We start from the raw sequence: 18,859 nt of genomic DNA, 5'->3' as shown, positions 1-18,859 counted from the left end.
TATTATATTAACGGGAGGTCACCAAACAACATGACGCACGCGGCGCGAGCGTGTCTGCGTTTTTAATATCTGACTTATAAAAAGATTTCTGGACTTTTGGCAAACAGCTGCTAATGACAATGATAATATAATAATCAAAATAAAATCTGTCTGTCTATCTGTCATGTTATATTAGAATTAATGTAAGCATTTAACTTGTCAATCTGTCTCAAACTATCTTATTTCCCCGCTGGTTCTTCACTTCTCTTGGTCCGAGTTGAAGTGGTGTGAAAAGAGAAAAGCCAGTGTGCCCTCTACAGGACGGCCGTGATGGTGACGGGGCGCACACAGAGACACGCATGTGACCAACTTCTTCAGAAGCTCTCATAAGCCGTGACTGCCAAGTACAAATCTTATTAATTCAGCCTTTTATCATAACTTCTTTATAAACGTCTTTTAAAAAATTTCCCTTCTAAATCATATTAGAAAGCCTTTGGATGTCGTAGGTAAATCTGTGAAGTTGCATTTAATAAATGATGCGCACGTGACTACCGATAACTACAGATATTCTCAGAGATTATATTAATTATAATTGAAAGTACAGCCCCAACTCCACCCTTTCCTGCAGAGTGACCCTGTTGTGTGGACCCTCTGATCATCCTGGGATCAGATGTCATATGAACACAGCAGGTGGCTGTTGGTATCAAACACATAGATTTCTTCCCACAGACTGTCCCTCTGATGAACGCAGTCACAGGGCGTCAGAACAATCAGTGTGGAAAAACCCTGTCACCTCTAAATAAGAGTTCTTTGTTCATCTCATCTTATGGACACACATTTTATACACGTAGATGTCATCTGGCATGACTCTATGCACAGTTTTTACTGTAAATACTGGAAGCTATCTACCTCATGTAAATTAACCCATCTGTATAGCTATACATTTTAATGTTAAAAATACTTATTGACATATGATGGCTACTTTGAAATGTAAAACAAAAGACAAGCAGCAGTGAAAGAAGAGAAGAAGTTCAAACTCTCTTTAGGTCTATTTCTGTCTCCATAGATGATGTACTTTGGTTGTGATGTCACTGCTCTGTCACCACTTTAATTTCCTGTTGGGGTGAATTAAGTACTTCTGACATCCACAATGACGCCTAAAACAAGTAAACCAAGTCAATGAAGATTTTTTGACATATTGTGTTCTTAAATGCAACAATCATGTCATTGTGCAGCAAAGCCCTTTTCTCACCTCTCTTCTAATATAAACAGGCTTGATCGAATGGACGAGAGAGCACTCAAACATTAATGCACTGATACATAACAGTGGACATTGTGGTTGCAGCATACAGACGCAGCTTGGTTGAGAAAGTGTTCATCATAAACATATCTGATTTTAGTCTCAGATAAAACATTTGCTTGCTTACCGCCGCTGCCCGATGGATTGACTGTGCCGTCATGATGGAGTGCTGTTTTGTGATTCAGTTTGGGGATCAATACAGCATCATCAACAAAACTCTGTCCACACTGTCTGTCATTGATGAGCTGCTTCATATTACAAATGTCCCCAGTGCTGTTCTGAAGGCCAGAAGACAAAGTGCCACGAGTACAATTAGACCACAGATGCCATTTCAATGACCGCAAGTGATACACACATTGAAATATTTCCAGTCAGATTGCAGCCTGTTTCCTAATGTGGCAGACTGCACAAAAAACAGTATACGAAGGTAAGAAGGAGGTCTAGCTCAGCAGTGTAACAAGCCTTGGCAGGAAAATGGTCGAGGTGGCAGGTACAGTGCCAGGTTTAAACAGCATTGTTTCCCAGGGAATGGATTTTTCTTGCATTAGAAGAAGTCTTGCATACTTTTCTGATGTTACAGCTCCTGGATCAGAGGCAGCAGACAAGCTATATTGAGATTGATATTTCTTTAATTGAGAGATGAAGAAATAGAAACACGCATGGCTATAACTGCACATGCATTGAATTTCTCTCTCCTTCCTTTATGCGATGATTACTGATCTCATCTCCATGTAAGGCTGCAAGGGTCTTTTTCTGCTCTTTTCTCATGTTCTCAACCATGTTAACATCTGTGCAGATTTCCAGAGTAAAATGAGCGTGTAGATTACATCAGGAGCCATCTTTATCTTAACTGCTTGGATGCATTGCCTCCAAGTTGTTATTAGCACCACAGGCAGGCTATCTCTTCCCCGTAGGTGGTCTTGTCATTGTTAGTGATGAGGTCCAAAACGGTGGTGCCACCTGCTAGTCTCATGCTCCTCTGACTTTTTCATAAAGATCTGTTTCTTCATGTGAAGAAAAAGTAGAAAATGTCAGGAAGGAGTGTTATTTTTCCAAAACAACAACAACAAAAATTGAAATGCATGAGCCAAATCCTGTACAGTAATCTTTAATTATTTACTGTAGAAAAATACTGAACTTGGCTATTTAGATCTTCATGCTTCTCTAAAGAAGTATTTTGTAATTCATTTAAAGCAGTCAGACCCCTGGGATGCTCTGAAACAAGGTGCAGTAAAGTGCCTTGTAAATGGCAGTTGCTGGGTACAGTGCTCTGCTGCTACGACAACAGTCAAACTAGTCACACACACGTATATCACATACACTTTACTGCAGTCTGTGGCTCCAATGCTAGACTCTTTCACGTCCAGTCCTGTCATAAAAGAGGCCACAGATTCGCACAGGTGTTTAAACCAGGAATGCTGAATTACTGCATATAGATTATACGTCATTGGTCAACCACCCAATGAAATTAATATAGGTCAAGGTATGCACATGAACCTTCGAATAAACATGCTGTTTGAAGTCTCTCAACTAAAGTGTGAATATTTTTGGAGGTGGTTATTTGGAATTGAATTCAAAACAAATCCTTTATCCTTAAGTCAGAGCAGATCATCTTAAAAGTCCAGCAAAAAAAGGCTTCAATTACATATCAAACATGTCTTAGATGACTTTACAAATGTTCCTAGATAGACATAGCCTAACTCAATTTTTAACACAAAGCAAAATGATGTAAAGCATGCAGAAAATTTAAACACAGAAAGGCAGTGCAGTGATACATTTTTTAATTTTTTAGTATATTTCTTAGCTAAACATCCACATTTTTTTGTCAATCTGACTCCAAGTTAATGCCTTTAACTTACACCACACATTTAAAATAAGTAAAACGGTACCTTCAGCTGTAGGCTATAATAGTATGCTTTAATAAAAGAGCTATTGTTAAGATTAAGTTAAAATCTTCATGACTTCCATTGGCAGGAAACCTTGAAGAAAGTTATGTTCCTTCACATTTTGGTCCAAGAAAACGAAACACACCTGACAGTGATCAGGCAGTGATTGAGGAGAGTGGCTGTTGCTAAGCAACGGAATGCTGACCCGCCCCCATCCAGCACAGTAGAGCTCCTTACAGTCCTTTTTTCAGACACGAAGCTTTGTAACTTTAAACTATTCTAACAAGAATTGAATAGTTAACTTAGTAGGAAACTTTCTGGAGAAAATCCCGTTTTCCTTTTTTTCTCTTTACTGAGGAAAGTAACGAGGCTAAAGCACGGTATGGTCGTAGAGCCATCATGTCCGACGACGAAAGTGTGCCTTCTTTCCTGGAGGACGTCAGAGTAAAGTTTATGGAGGAGAAAGTTTGCTTGCTGCTGCGACTAAACAGTGCAACTTGGGAGAAGAGTGTTGTAAACGAAGAGTTTCAAACACTTCTGAAAGACTTCTTTGAAAAGGAGCCAGTTATATTTTTCTCTTCATCCAAAAAAGGATGTCTGGTCGCTTCTAATGAGGTAAAGTTACGGTTCTTATAGAAAATATCGTATAACATACAGCTAATAACGCTACATAACTAGCTAGCTTTACATGTGTACCATTGACTTGTAGGCTAGGTAAGCTAAGAGCTCTTACAGAAAGTTATTTAAATTGATGGATTTAGCATAACATATTTAATGTTATTTATTTGATGTCTAATATCTGCATGTACAAACAGTTAAAATATCGTGTCCCAATTTCAAATACAGGTCCCCACTGTTGCTCAAAACAAGCAAATCTACATCCTCAAGAAGACAAATGTTGCCGTCACTGCAGAAAACTACAAGGAACATCTGCTTTTTGGCCTCTTGTCTCCATCACTACTTCGGCAGCTGTCAAGCACGGTTGAGCAGGTATTATAGATCCATTATACACCAGTGTATTTGTTGTATTTGCTGGAAAATGTTTTGTTATGCAGACATAAAACGTGCCTTTATGAGACCTGGGTAGATTCTGTCTGTGCCTTTTCACTAGGTGTGTGTTCCACTGCTGTCAAACAATAAAAACCATCACATGTGGCCAAATCTGATGTCTGAAGACATCATTCGACATGCTGAGAGCATGTGCAATAAGACATCAGTTGTGCAGGGGCAGATTTTAGGGAAAACTATACTCCCTATCCCAACTGAAACCAACTGGATAGCAAATTCATACAGCACCTTAAAAATGTAAGAAAACATCCTTTTTTTTCCAGAGACTGGGATCATTGTTTATACTCAAAAGTAACTACTGACAAATGCTCTCAACATGTATTTTCACACTCAGGTACAATAACTATGACAGGGCGCTGGCCCATGCCATAGAGACCCAGGTCATCAACTGGACCAATCTAATCCAGAAGATTTTGAAGGAGGATTCATTAGATCTACTTATGACAGGCTGTAATCCAGGGCCCGATGCTGAGCTCAAGTTTTGGGCTTCCAGGAAGAGCAACCTGATGGACATTTATCATCAGGCATGTTCCCTTGTTTTTTCCTAACCAACACAAAAATAACTATTTTCTTTCTTTTATATCCTGGCACTCTTCTCTCTGTTGACGTATTTTCTACTTTCCCTCACAGCTTCTGAGTCCTGTTGTTCAGAAGATGGCAAAGATGCTGGAGATGATGGATAGCAGCTATCATCCCACAATCAAGACTCTGATAGGGAATGTATTTCATGGTAAGATTTGCACATTGTCAAATGCATGATACAAAACATAATGTGATTATCAAAACGAGTTATCTCTGATAATGTTGTTTTATTTAAAAGTATTTTTTTTCAATCAAAAGCACTTCAGGAAGCTCAGGACATTGACCTCCATCTACAGCCACTACATGCACAACTGTCTCAACTGGAAAAGGACGAATTTCCTCACTTGGAAACGTTGATCCCTGCACTGTTTCACACTCTCTACCTTATTTGGACCAACTGCCAATCTTATCAAAGGCCAGCACGCATTGTGGTGCTACTGCAGGAACTTTCCAATCTGCTCATTGAACAGGTGAGAATCCACATTTAGACACCTTCAAGGATGGATTTCGCCAAGTGACATACATTGAAAAGTGTTGCAAACATATTTAGCCACATTGCACGGAAGTTTGTCTTTTATGCCTTGCCGATGTTGGTCAATCAGAATTATTTTGTCTGTGTGAAATCTGTTAAATCTTTCACCCTTTAGGCTTCTACATACCTCTCTGCTGATCTGCTACTCAGAGAGGATCTAGAGGAAAGTCTACAAATGGTGAGAAGGGTGATAAAAGTCTTCAGATGTTTTAGACACAGTTACCAGACCCAGAGGGAGAGGTTGGCCAACCATGTGAAACACGCACCCTGGGATTTCCCATCTGCCATGATTTTTGCACGTTTCAACCAGTTCCTGAATCGTATGCTACAGCTGGAGGTGGGATCACATTTTTTTGTGTTCATGTTCTGCAGTGAGCTTTTATTTAATGCTTTGTTTCCTATTACCATCTGTTATCTTTGCAGGACTTGTTTGCAACTATGCTGGACTTTCAAAGGATGGAGAAACTGGAATTTGGTGGACTGAAAGGCAAAGTCCACAGTGAGCACGCTGCTCAGATGTACAGAGAGTTCAATAAGCACTGCCAAGCTTTAAAGCAGAGTGAAAACAGCCCTCTTGATTTCTCTCAGGTGAATATTTTTATCAGCATTTATATGATTAAGATTTCTGTGAATAGCTACTTCATTTATTAATAATGTATTGTGTGACACTGGTGTCTAGCACTAAATACTGTTGAATTTTCAAGGATTTTGAAAACGAGTACAAGGATTTCAAAGGGAGGATTGTGGACTTTGAATGCCACCTTGCCAGCCTTCTCTGTCTGGCCTTTAAGGATTGCTCAGGACTGGAATCAGCATTTAAAGTAAGCCAGACTGGGTAAAAGGATGAGGTGGTGACAGTATGGATGGAAGAAAGAACTTTCAAGTGCTACACCAATATTTGTTTTTTGTCCTTTAGCTGCTCACTGTTGTTGGGCCCTTCCTGGAGAGAGGACATATCCGACAGATATTCAGTCCCAACTTCCTTCTACTGCAGCAGCATTTCAGAGAAGAGCTGGTGAAATGTAAATGTCTGTTTAAATCTCAGCTCAATCAGGTACTGTAAGCAGAAGGGACATTTGCATTAAGTAGGCAAGACACAGTGGGTATGTTGTATGCAATAACCCTTTCCATTCTTACTTTACAGATGGAGAGTGGTCTGAATAAAAACATGGCTCACACATCGGGAGCTTTGAAGTGGGCGAAAATGCTCAGAGAGCGCATTCAAACACCATGGGAAAAAATAAAATCGCTGTTCGGGTCAGTAAAAACACATGACTACTTCTAATGAATGGATGAATGAATTCAAAAACATAGGTAGTTAGAAGGATTTGCTATTTCCAGGTCTGCAGGAGATGCAGAGTTGGTGAAGGAGGACAGCATGTACATGGAGTTGTTGAGGCACCTGGACCAGTACGAGGAGGACCTGTACTCTGACTGGTGTAAGGGTTTGGAACAGACCTGCCTGATCAACCTGAACCAGCCCCTTCTCTCACGAGATGCTTCATCGAGTCTGATCTCAGTCAACTTCGATACGAAGGTAATTGATTTGATACCTTGCAAACATGAAATCACTTATGCAAACATCCATGTATGGTAAATTATTTTCATGCTAACTGTTAGACTGATTACATAGACATGACATAAAAACCCGAAACAGGGCAATAACTTAATAAGTGTCAGTTTATACTTGACTCTAGCTGTCTCTCTCCTTGTTGTATAAGTTGTTACAAAAACAGCATGGTAAGCAAGTTATTTGTGACAGTTTGTTTTGTGTTTTTATTTTCTTCTTGGGTTTCTGTTAGATACAAAACATTTTACCACCACCCTACTTTGACTGTTGATCACTTTCTCCGTTTGTTCCTCAGCTGTCCGAAGTCTTGAAAGATGTGAAATATATTCAGACTCTCAGTAAGATCAAGATCCCTGAAGCTGCAATGACTGTTTTTGAGAAGCGTTTCATGTTCACAAAAGTAAGAAACAAACATACCACTCTATGGCTTCACTTCTACACTAACCCATCCTGTTTGAGTTTAACAATAAACGATCTGTTTTTTGTATGATCCTTTATATGCTATAAATATACATCTTCCCCACTTGTATATCTTCTAGTATGTCAGCAGTCTGCAGCTGTTAGTTCAGTGGTACAACAAGCTAAAGCAGACAGTGCTAGAGGTGGAACTCCCTCTCATCAGAGCTGATCTGCAGTCCATTGACCTACAGTTGACAAGAGCAGAGTCTGACCTGACGTGGCAGAATCCCGACTGCTGGAGCTTCATTAGCACCATCAAGGACGCGGTCTGCGACCTTGTACGTCGAGTCAGTAAAGCGAAGGAAAACTGTGAAGCCATCCAGTCAATGATGAAGGGATGGAGCAAACAGGTTATGTTCTGCAGAAAGGATAACAAGAAAGGCTCGCTCATACAGCTGGAAGACAGGGAGGAGCGAGTCAACAAGAAGTACAGCTCCATGAAGAAGGATGGAGACTCTATCCACAAGCTTGTACAGGTGAGTACGAACAGATTTATGATGATATTCATTCTAATACATTATAGATTTATGTTGCTTTATTATAACTAACAGTTCCCTTTAAAACAGCAAAGTTTTATTTTATTCTTCTTGTTTAAGTGTTTTTTTACTGTGAAAAGAGGAAGCGAGGGAGGATAGTGATTGGCTTTTACAGTAGCCAATAGCATTGAATGTGAGCACATTGAGCGGATTTGTTTTCCCAATCCTTCCAGGAGAACACGGTCCTTTTCCATGCTGATTCTGGGTCAGAAGCGTGGCAGTTCTACCTGGAGTATGTGGACGAGATGGTGGTGGAGGGGCTCTTCAGCTACATCAGCAACTCTCTTCAGTTCTTTGCGGACAACATGGAATCGTGGCCAAAACAGACCCCTCTGTTTGAGGCTCAGTTGACGCTGGGTAGCGCAGGAATGGTCTTCCTCCCCTCGTTGGAGCGAGATGCAGGGGATGGTTTCTATGAGCTGATAGAAGGACTGGTCGGAGACATATTCAAGACTTCAGTGAATATTAACAGAGTGGCTGCTCATCATAACATGGAGAACTACCAGGTACACCACTGTAGATTGGGATGCTAAATCTAACTCTTTTTACTAATTACAAAGGTTTGCTTCTCTGAACATCTGTTGCCTTTTACAATCTCACAAAGTCACAGTAAACCCCTATTTTTTAACCTGCTTGGTTCAACATATATAAAGACTATAACACATATTTAAGACTTTATAGATAAAGTTATCCTTAAATAGGGAGGCTTTTGCAGAACTGTTTAACAGGCTCCAATGTTGCTGACGTCTAGATCTTATATTTAAGCCTTTTATTGTTATTTTTTTTTACAGGTGTTTATAGATCATAGATGTGTCCCTACCATTAGAAAGACTTTGGCTCCCTTTTAGTCTTGTATGGAAGGAAAACAGATTTATGTATGGGGTTGGAAAGCCATATGAGAGGTTATCCAAGGCGACAAAGGACAATAGGAGTAGACTGGGTTGGCTGGGTAGATTGGGTAAAATACAACTTTAATATTATATATAAAAAACAAGGGGTGTAATTAAGTAAATTTTCTGTTCAGATTTTATTATCATTCATAGTTTAATTTGAAAAAGTTAAAAAGGATCATTCTATGTTTACCCCTCCTACAATCTAAGAAGTCTACTCTCCTCTTGTAGTAACTCTTTACAGTGTATTCTTCTACAAATAGTGGATACTCCTCACATCATATATCATGTAATATAACTCTTACAGGATGTGATGGATAAAATGCTAGATTTGTTGGACCTGAGACAAGAAATAATGGAGCGAGTGGAGAACGTCCTCAAGAAAGCAATCAATTACCAGAGAAAGTTTGACTGCTACACCCACCTCTGGCAAGATGACAGGGCTGAGTTTCTCAGTCAGTTCCTCCTGTATGGACGTGTACTTACAGACGAAGAGATGGAGGCTTATGAAGCAGACGCACTCCCTGAGAGCCCGCCTACAATCGATAACTTCAAAGAACAGGTTAAATGGTTTATTTGTATTATGAATAACGATATCACACACATGGCAGGTGTCTGAATTGTAATCTCTATTGTGCTCTTATTGTGCTACAGATAGATTACTATGAGGATATGTATGCTGAAATGTCCAAGATGGAAGACTTCATGGTATTCAACGGATGGTTTCGGGTGGATATCAAGTTCTTTAAAGTGAGCCTCCTGAACACTTTAAAGAAGTGGAGCTGGCTTTTTAAAGAGCACCTCTTGACATATGTCACTAACAGGTAAGTTAATTGCTGCATGTCTTAAAATGCAGATCAAGTGTAACAGCAGTTGTTCTCACTGTGCGTGCTCTTCCTCTCAGTCTTGATGAGCTGCAGCAGTTTGTCCGAGCCACCGTTGAGGGACTCGGCCAATCTGTGGCTAAAGGAAACCACTGCGGCTTGGTGGAAGTGATGAGTCACCTGCTGGCTGTGAGAGACAGACAAACATCCACAGACAAGATGTTTGAGCCTCTTAGAGACATGATAGTCCTCCTGGAGCAGTACGGAGTGACCATACCAGACAAGGTCTATTCTCAGCTGGAGGTAAAGAAAAGTAATGGGTTTATGCTCCTAAAACAATGTGATAACAATATGACATGAATTTCTTGGCAATTTAACTTTTGGGAAATCTGAATAATTATTCTGTCTTTAGGAACTTCCTGAGAAATGGAGTGGGGCCAAAAAACTGGCAGTAAAAGTGAGGCATGATGTGGCACCCATGCAGAATGCAGAAGTGATGGTTTTACGAAGAAGGTGCATGGCATTTGAGGTAACCCGTCATTTTTTACTTTTATATTCATAGAAATAATATATACACAGTTGAAGCCATTTTATTGAAAAGCCCAGTGTGAAGACTATAAAATAGTGATTTCTTATTTTCCAGGTGAAACAAAACAAATTCCGGGACATGTTCAGAGCAACGGCGCCCTTCACTTACAGTGCAGTGCATCCCTACAGTAGTCTGGACAAAGTAGGAGTTAACTATTGCTTAACTTAAGGATTAAAATGAGATGTTAATGTACTGTACACTGATGATGATTGCCACGTGTTGTTTTGTAGTCTGAAAAAGCCATCCAAGACATGGAGAGAGAGGTAGCAGAGCTACAGGAGTCCACGAAGCTGTTTGACGTCACTATTTCTGACTTCAAAGACATCAAGCTCTGCAGACGAGAGATCGTGGTCCTCAAAGAACTGTGGGACATTGCTGTGTTTGTGCAGGTAAATAGCGTTACAAATTAAGTATTCTGAAATGTCTGGAAGAAATGGAAATACAGCTGAGGGCCTCGTCTCCCTTGTACAATACCCTAATAACTCCTCCAATACCCCAGTAAGTTGACAACCTGTCCTCTTAGAGACTGTCACTGATTCTTTGAATACCCTGTGGCCTCTGAATGTCCCCATTAAGCACCCTCAGCCCATTGACCCCTCTGCATTTGTCTTTATCTATACAGAGCAGTGTGGAAAACTGGACAAAGACCAAATGGAGGCAGATAAACGTGGACCAGATGGATGCAGAATTGAGGAGGTTTGCCAAGGTGAGGTCACCAACAGTGCTACATCACACCAGCTCATCTCTCCTGCTGTCTTGCTGTCATGCACCAATGCTGTTTGTAACAGATGCCCCTAATAACTAATTATGTTTACCTACCTTCTGTTTGTGTAGGACATGCGGAAGCTTGACAAAGAGGCTCGCGTGTGGGATGTGTATTCTGGGTTAGACCTTTATGTAAAGAACCTGTTGACGTCATTGCGGGCCGTGAGTCAGCTACAGAACCTGGCAATAAGGGAGCGCCACTGGGTGCAGCTAATTAGAACGACACAGGTGCTTAAATACACACAGCAGAGTTCCTGCTGTAGAGCAATGTTTTTTCTTGAATGAAAAATATCTTTGACTTTGTATCATGACAAAAAATCTTGTTAAACAGATGAACTTCACTGTGACTGACAGCACCAGGTTGGAAGACCTCTTGGCCCTGCAGCTCCATTTGCTGGAAGACAAAGTCCGCAACATAGTGGATAAGGCGGTTAAAGAAATGGCCATAGAGAAGGTTCGTCTTCAATTATTGTGGTCAAACATATCAACGGTCTTAGAGTTATTCTCACTATGAAACTTCCCAGCAAACCTCAAAGCCCTTTTATTATTATATCATTCAAGAATGATGTGCAAAATATAAAAGCAAGACCTCTGAGAGTACTACGCATTATAAATAGGGTTCTGTAAAGTAAACACTAGATCTAGAGCTTTGATAGCTTCAATATTTGGATGCATATGTAAAGCACAATGCCATCAAACATCCATTACGTTGCCATCCTGCATAAAGTAAGGATGAATATTTTCCAAATTCATTAAGTTACATTTCATCTAATGCAACCAAAATCAAAATAAGCTAATGAAGTAACTTCATTTTATTCAGGGGTTCCTCCTAGAGCGCTTTTTGTAGTACATGCAGCAGGTTTTTAATCAAAATGTTCACATATTGATGGTCATTGTTTTGTATTTCAGGTTGTGACACAAATAAGTCAAACGTGGGACTCAATGGAGCTTTCATATGAAAACCATTACCAAACATCTGTGCCACTGCTTAAATGTGACGAGGAGCTAATTGAAACTCTTGAGGATCATCAGGTAAATATCTGAAACACTAATATAGACACTAAAACTTTATGTGTGGCCTTTATTGTGCATAATGGCTATTTTGCTCAAGAACAGGTTCTCGAGACCAGTTGTCTGTAAGAAGCTGTGATAGTAAAGTGCTGAATAGAGATGAGAGTGCAGACAGGGGCCGCCCCGTCTGACTGCCAAACAGCACAACTGAGACTAGAGAGGTCCCTATTGAGTCTTTAGATTTATAGCTGCTGTAGGACACAGGGCATTGTTGCTCTGTGGCGCTCTTTGTACATGTACACCAGATGCATTGGGGGGTTATAGCCAGCAATTAGAAGTCTTGCCACTCTAGTGTCTCCATCTTTGTGTAACTAGACTGCTTCCCTCCCCCACTTTTTTATGGCATGGTATGCAGATAAGGTTGAATATGCACTGAAATTAAACTTAAATATGTTATAAGGTTAATAGTAACAAGACATGGTTTTCTTTTGCTGCAGGTCAGTTGTTAGCTTGGTGCATTTCAGTTTTACATTTAACCAAATGCTTTTTCATACCTCTATGTCCTCATCCTCAAGGTTCAGCTCCAGGGCATTTTTCAGAGCAAGCACGTGGATCACTTCCTGCTCCAGGTAGTGGAGCTACAGAAACAGCTGACTGTGGCTGACTCTGTGCTGCTGGTGTGGATGGAGGTCCAGAGGACATGGATCTACCTGCAAAGCATCTTCAAAGGCTGTGATGACATCTGCCAGCAGCTGCCTGCAGATGCACACAGATTCCAAGCCATAGATGCAGAATTTCAGGTCTGCATTAATATGCCTGTCATGTAATTATGCAAATTCCATCATTGTTACCATTGTTAACATGGATTTTTTTTTTCCAGGGGTTAATGTTGGAAAGTGCAAAGACTAAAAATGTAATTGAGGCCACGAACAAACCTGATCTGTTTGACAAGTTAGAGGATCTGCAAAAAAGGTTCACGTTCATTTCATCACACTATCAATATAAACTGCAGTTTGATGTTTTTTGCTCACTTTTTCGTACTCTCTCTCTGAACAGGCTGGCATTGTGTGAAAAAGCTCTCGCTGAATACCTGGAGTCAAAGAGACTTGCATTTCCACGATTCTACTTTATTTCATCTGCAGACTTGTTGGACATCCTCTCTAAAGGGAGTCGTCCCAGAGAGGTACAATTATGTGGAATTTCGTAGTGACAGTCTTACACCCCTGTATTTCTCATGACGAACTGAAGGACTCACTGTCTTTTGCAGGTTACTGTTCATCTCTCAAAATTATTTGACAACATGTCAGATCTTGAGTTTGCTGAAAATGAACAGTTGGATAATCCTAAAGTAGCAGTGAGCATGTACAGCAAAGAGAGGGAATACGTCCCATTCCAGAATGAATGTTGCTGTACCGGGCCGGTAAGATTAAATTCAGTGGTAAAGGATCTGAATTACTTTTTACATTTCATGAAATAAGTCAGCTAATAGTAAATATGCTTGACATTAGGTGGAAGCATGGCTCACTTGTCTGGAGGAAACTATGAGGGAATGTGTCAGGGGTCACCTGTCTGAGGCCGTGTCTGTGTACGAGGATCGTCCCAGAGAGCAGTGGATTCTTGACTTCCCTGCTCAAGTGGCTCTCACCGGATCTCAGATCTGGTGGAGCAATGATATGGAGCTTGTGTTCAAAAGACTGGAGGAAGGATTCGAGTCTGCACTAAAAGACTACAACAAGAAACAGGTACAGTGACGAGTGAACACTCATAATAAGAGATTTCAATAAAATGCAGCTTAGTTGGCAAGAAAAGCAGACTAAGATCCAAAATGAGAAACAACAACATATTTGTCAATATTTCCTTATTGGGGACCTTTAGTATGCTTTACTTAAAGTTGCTGGGCCAATCAGGGTATTTATTCAGTACTCTTATAATTTGTAGTGTAATAAATTAAATGTATTACCATAGTGTTGTGATATGGGACCCAGCACAGAACATCCACAAAACACAGAAACACACAAATAACCACCGTATTGGATAATGAGCATGTTTAATAATGACATAAGTTTATGTATTAATTGACCACAGTAAAAGGAGCCTTTACTGTTTTTGTTTATACTATTATTTTATGTAAAGATGCATTCTGTATATTTGAATGCACATTTAGCTAGTATTTCATTTGACTGATTTGTGTGTGCTAAAGACTGCTAAAGACGATGAACGTGTTTCTCCATAATGTCTCTATTATAGTACACCATACTCGGTGACCTGAGCCAGGTTTTGCAGAGCCTCGTTGTCTGCTCCGCTCACAGTTATGTTATCAGTCTTGTCAGTTTCATCAGCACTATTTAAGGTTAGCCTGTCCTTGGTTGCTGTTTGAATAATCTCTCACTCCCTTCGACGCACTGCGCTGCACTGATTGGATCTGCTGTCAAAGAGGGCCAGTGACAAATGCAAGACATCCAATGATGTTTTGGTCAAAGAAGAGACACAAGACTACTTTTGATTTTGTCCATAAAGTCCATGTTGTCAATAAGTATTAAAATGTGTTTCTGTTAAATCCATATGCATGTTGTTCTGCGTGAATTCAAGTGATTTTTAATACTGACTAGCAGATATAATATCAGTCTTATGTCTGAGTTTAAATGTGTCTGCTTGTTTGAACTTTTGTCTATTTTCCTCAGCTTATAACCTGTTTTTCTTTTCTCCACCAGATTTCACAGCTCAACTTGTTGATCGGCTTGCTGCTGGGCGAGCTGAGCTCAGGCAACAGACAGAAAATCATGACTATATGCACTATTGATGTTCACGCACGAGACATTGTTTCCAGCCTCATGGCCCAAAAGGTGACAACAAGTGAACCATGCCATAATCCGCATTTTCTTTTTGTCTGACAGAACGAACTTTGGTTACTATTACAAACTATTAAAGCAGTTATCTTTGTTCACAGGTCAGCACCTCGCAGGCCTTCCAGTGGCTTTCCCAGCTCCGACATTGCTGGTCCGAGCAGCAGCATCACTGCTTCGTCAACATCTGTGATGCTCAGTTCCTTTACTCTTACGAGTATCTCGGAAATACGCCGCGTCTAGTCATCACTCCCCTCACAGACCGGTAAGTCTGCTGCTTATCTGCTTTCAGTCTATGTATGTAATGTATCCATACATTCACTACATTCAGCATGCGTAAATAAGTGTTCTCTGTGTGTTGCTATGGGTTTTTTTAGGTGTTACATCACCTTAACTCAGTCACTCCACCTGACCATGAGCGGAGCCCCAGCAGGCCCCGCTGGAACAGGAAAGACTGAGACCACTAAGGATCTTGGCAGAGCTTTGGGCGTTATGGTATACATCTTCAACTGCTCAGAACAGATGGACTACAAGGTGTGAAATTAAGCTGACTATTCACAATAATTCCCTTTGATCAGTTGATTAGATATTCAAATAAACACATCTGGGTTCTTTCTTTATATTCAGTCAATTGGAAATATCTACAAAGGTCTGGCCCAGACTGGAGCCTGGGGCTGCTTTGATGAGTTCAATCGTATTGCTGTGGATGTTCTCTCAGTGGTAGCAGTGCAGGTCAAAACTATACAGGACGCCATTCGCTCTAAGAAGAAAAGGTGATCAAGTAAAGCCAAATACATGAAGCCTTTATGTTGTAAGAGTGGAAACTGTGTTAACTCTGTGCAACCCCACAGGTTTCTGTTCCTGGATAAAGACATCGTCTTAAAGCCCTCTGTGGGGATTTTCATCACCATGAACCCTGGCTATGCAGGCAGGACAGAGCTGCCTGAGAACCTCAAGGCTCTTTTCAGGTAGGAAGGATACAATAACTTGATTTAAAGTGTCTCTTTTCTCAGCATTAAGTACTTATTCTGCATTGCCTGTGTCCCGCTGTAGACCCTGCGCCATGGTGGTGCCTGACACTGAGCTTATCTGTGAGATCATGTTGGTGGCAGAGGGTTTCCGCGGGGCTAAGCTTCTAGCCAGGAAGTTTATTGCTCTGTACACTCTCTGCAAAGAGCTGCTCTCCAAGCAGGTAGGAGAAAAGCACTGTTTCATAATGCATTCATGATGTGGGTTTTTTTACTGCTCCTTTAGGGGCACAATAAATCCTTTTAGTTTGTATTTTACCACATAAAACACAGGAATACACATCTTTACTGCCGGTTCTCATTCGTCTATTAGGACCACTATGATTGGGGATTGCGTGCTGTCAAGTCTGTTCTGGTTGTGGCCGGGGCGCTGAGAAGAAGAGACAAGAGTAGACCAGAGGACCAGGTGACTTGTATATGTTGGTCATCTCACAGCCACAAGACTAAAACTAATTTTCATATATAATCTAAAAGTGCATTTTATATCCCAGGTGCTGATGCGTGCGCTGAGGGACTTCAACATGCCTAAAATTGTGACCAAGGATGTGACTATCTTCTTGGGACTGCTGGGAGATCTGTTTCCAGGCCTGGAGGTGGAGAGAGAGAGAGACTTTGAATTTGAAAAGGCCGTCCGAAAGACCACACAAGAGCTCAGACTCCAGCCTGAGGAGTCCTTCATCCTTAAGGTGTTGACACAATATGGTGAATAATTTGTCAATGCTTAAAAAAAAGAATCTTTTTCTAAACATTTGTTTTTGTCAGGTGGTGCAGCTGGAGGAACTCATGGCAGTGCGTCATTCTGTCTTCGTTCTTGGAAAGGCGGGGACTGGAAAAAGCCAGGTTCGATTGTGTTACCTTAAAACCTCTTAAAGTAAATGCCAAATTAAATTTTGTAACATGTTTCAGATTTCAGGTGTTTATCTTTCAATAGATTCTGCGAGTTCTCCATAACACCTATGTAAACCTGAAGAGGAAACCAGTATGGAATGACCTCAATCCAAAGGCAGTGGACAGAGATGAATTGTTCGGTTTTGTCCATCCTGCAACTCGAGAGTGGAAAGATGGTAAACAGAGAGCTTTTAAATGAGAATAACAACTGTTTCACACATAAACCAGTTCTAACCCATTTTAGGTGTTGATACCTTGTGATCTTTTGCTTCTTCAATCTCTGCGTAAGGTTTGCTTTCATCACTGATGCGAGAGCAAGCAAACATCTCCCACAAAGGACCTAAGTGGATTGTGTTGGATGGAGACATTGATCCGATGTGGATTGAATCACTCAACACAGTGATGGATGACAACAAGGTACCTCCCTCCTGTTCAGCCATACACTGTTGTACAACACATAGCAACCCAGGTGGTAGAGATAGAAAAAGATGTTTGCTTCCCCCCTCCTTCAGCAATCACTTCCTGGAGTGTGAGCTCTTTTTACAGCACGATGAATCATGTCACAGTGATCTTGCTCCTTTGAAATGTTCTGAAGCAAGTCTGTCAAACTTTTTGCGATATGAAGGTGTTACTAGTTTGTCCTTCATATTTACCACACGATTTTCCTGATATTTATTTACTTCACAAAATATCTCAGGTCCTGACTCTGGCCAGTAATGAGCGTGTGCCTCTGACTCCTTCCATGAGACTGGTGTTTGAAATCAGTCACCTAAAGACGGCCACTCCTGCCACCGTGTCCAGAGCAGGAATTCTCTATGTTAACCACCAGGACCTGGGCTGGAACCCGTGAGTCACTCGGACTGTGTTCACATAATATCAAAGCATTTTTAAAGCTTTCAGCGCAATCTCTTCACATTGTACTCAGAAGACAAGCCACAAATGTTTTCTTTGATTATTGCTCAGGTACGTTGCCAGCTGGATTGACCGACGAGAGCGGCAAACAGAAAGAGCTCACCTCACCATACTGTTTGAAAAATATGTCCCTCGTTGTGTCGAGCAGATGCGAAACACATTCAAGACCATCACTCCGGTCTCAGAAAACTCTATGGTGCAGGTACACAATAAACAAGCATGTACACTGAATTTATTTCTGTTTTGTATACAGACACAAATCCGAACATAATTATTCTCTTCTCCTTCAGACTCTCTGCACTTTGCTAGACTGCCTCCTAACCCCAGAAAATATACCATCGGACTCTCCACGTGAGCTCTACGAGACCTACTTCACCTTTGCCTGCATCTGGGCTTTTGGTGGGGCCCTGTATCAAGATCAGGTATTACTTTGGTTTAATCCAACTGACTGTTGAGTATAGAATTTTTTTTTTCATATCAACTGATAAAATGAACAATCAGGGCAGTTTGAGCGCCTGAGTTTTGACATAAAAATATAGTAATATGCAGAAGTGTTTGTGTTTCAACTCGTGCTATTAAGGATCATTATTAAATTCTTCCTTGAAAGAAATTTGAAAGAATTAATGTGTCTTTAATTTGGTGGCCAACATCAAAGACTGTTAAATGATGTTATTATATTCTTTGTGAATACTCCTGGTCATATTACACTAAGTTATCTCTACACTCACCCCGGGCGTCGTCTTTGTTCTTCAGTCATAAAGGTTTAAATACAGGGTGACGGACCGCATGGTGCCTTTTGTTGAGAGACATATCAAGAGTGTCAAGTGATCGAGAATAATATAAGTTTAACTGTCAGTCATTTGGAATAATGATGGGGTTGTCTATTGAAATGATATGAATTAATGCTCGATATTATATCGTCCATGATTTCCTCAGCTCTATGATTACCGGGTAGAGTTCAGTCAGTGGTGGACCAAAGAAATGAAGACAGTGAAGCTACCAGCACAGGGGACAGTGTTTGACTACTACCTTGACCCTCAAACCAAACGGTTTGTGCCCTGGAGTGAAACTGTGCCCACATTTGAAATGGAAACTAATACACCGTTACAGGTAAGAACATATGAGCTGCTATGAACACAGCAGCGAGGGAGCCTTCATGTAACTTCAGAAACACACACTTTTCAAAGTAGTTTGACA

General features: G+C 40.7%; 1 protein-coding gene across 1 annotated transcript in view; it reads left to right on the top strand.

Annotated features, from left to right (window-relative positions):
- The first annotated feature begins 3,564 nt into the window (after positions 1–3,564).
- Positions 3,565–18,859, top strand: part of LOC138583582 (dynein axonemal heavy chain 11) — a 35,968-nt gene continuing 20,673 nt past the window's right edge. Inside the window, exons 1-45 of the mRNA XM_069655467.1 lie at positions 3,565–3,780; positions 4,012–4,155; positions 4,277–4,470; positions 4,568–4,757; positions 4,864–4,963; positions 5,074–5,285; positions 5,463–5,684; positions 5,771–5,935; positions 6,052–6,168; positions 6,264–6,401; positions 6,492–6,604; positions 6,689–6,884; positions 7,213–7,317; positions 7,457–7,852; positions 8,086–8,418; positions 9,110–9,364; positions 9,457–9,626; positions 9,707–9,929; positions 10,039–10,155; positions 10,270–10,356; positions 10,446–10,604; positions 10,838–10,921; positions 11,050–11,208; positions 11,312–11,434; positions 11,890–12,012; positions 12,567–12,791; positions 12,872–12,963; positions 13,048–13,174; positions 13,259–13,411; positions 13,500–13,733; positions 14,703–14,834; positions 14,939–15,099; positions 15,212–15,368; positions 15,462–15,607; positions 15,686–15,802; positions 15,888–16,026; positions 16,176–16,268; positions 16,354–16,548; positions 16,625–16,702; positions 16,794–16,926; positions 17,040–17,167; positions 17,448–17,596; positions 17,714–17,864; positions 17,953–18,084; positions 18,599–18,772. Coding sequence (XP_069511568.1) covers positions 3,565–3,780; positions 4,012–4,155; positions 4,277–4,470; positions 4,568–4,757; positions 4,864–4,963; positions 5,074–5,285; positions 5,463–5,684; positions 5,771–5,935; positions 6,052–6,168; positions 6,264–6,401; positions 6,492–6,604; positions 6,689–6,884; positions 7,213–7,317; positions 7,457–7,852; positions 8,086–8,418; positions 9,110–9,364; positions 9,457–9,626; positions 9,707–9,929; positions 10,039–10,155; positions 10,270–10,356; positions 10,446–10,604; positions 10,838–10,921; positions 11,050–11,208; positions 11,312–11,434; positions 11,890–12,012; positions 12,567–12,791; positions 12,872–12,963; positions 13,048–13,174; positions 13,259–13,411; positions 13,500–13,733; positions 14,703–14,834; positions 14,939–15,099; positions 15,212–15,368; positions 15,462–15,607; positions 15,686–15,802; positions 15,888–16,026; positions 16,176–16,268; positions 16,354–16,548; positions 16,625–16,702; positions 16,794–16,926; positions 17,040–17,167; positions 17,448–17,596; positions 17,714–17,864; positions 17,953–18,084; positions 18,599–18,772 — 7,257 coding nt within the window. The remainder of the gene's footprint in view (positions 3,781–4,011; positions 4,156–4,276; positions 4,471–4,567; positions 4,758–4,863; positions 4,964–5,073; positions 5,286–5,462; positions 5,685–5,770; positions 5,936–6,051; positions 6,169–6,263; positions 6,402–6,491; positions 6,605–6,688; positions 6,885–7,212; positions 7,318–7,456; positions 7,853–8,085; positions 8,419–9,109; positions 9,365–9,456; positions 9,627–9,706; positions 9,930–10,038; positions 10,156–10,269; positions 10,357–10,445; positions 10,605–10,837; positions 10,922–11,049; positions 11,209–11,311; positions 11,435–11,889; positions 12,013–12,566; positions 12,792–12,871; positions 12,964–13,047; positions 13,175–13,258; positions 13,412–13,499; positions 13,734–14,702; positions 14,835–14,938; positions 15,100–15,211; positions 15,369–15,461; positions 15,608–15,685; positions 15,803–15,887; positions 16,027–16,175; positions 16,269–16,353; positions 16,549–16,624; positions 16,703–16,793; positions 16,927–17,039; positions 17,168–17,447; positions 17,597–17,713; positions 17,865–17,952; positions 18,085–18,598; positions 18,773–18,859) is intronic.

This window comes from Semicossyphus pulcher, unplaced genomic scaffold (genome assembly GCF_022749685.1).
Source record: "Semicossyphus pulcher isolate SPU_LCO1_2020_fin unplaced genomic scaffold, fSemPul1.0.p SCAF_9, whole genome shotgun sequence".
NCBI classification, from domain to species: domain Eukaryota; kingdom Metazoa; phylum Chordata; class Actinopteri; order Labriformes; family Labridae; genus Semicossyphus; species Semicossyphus pulcher.
The sequence above is the reverse complement of the archived record's forward strand: the minus strand, read 5'-3'. Positions and strand labels throughout refer to the sequence as shown.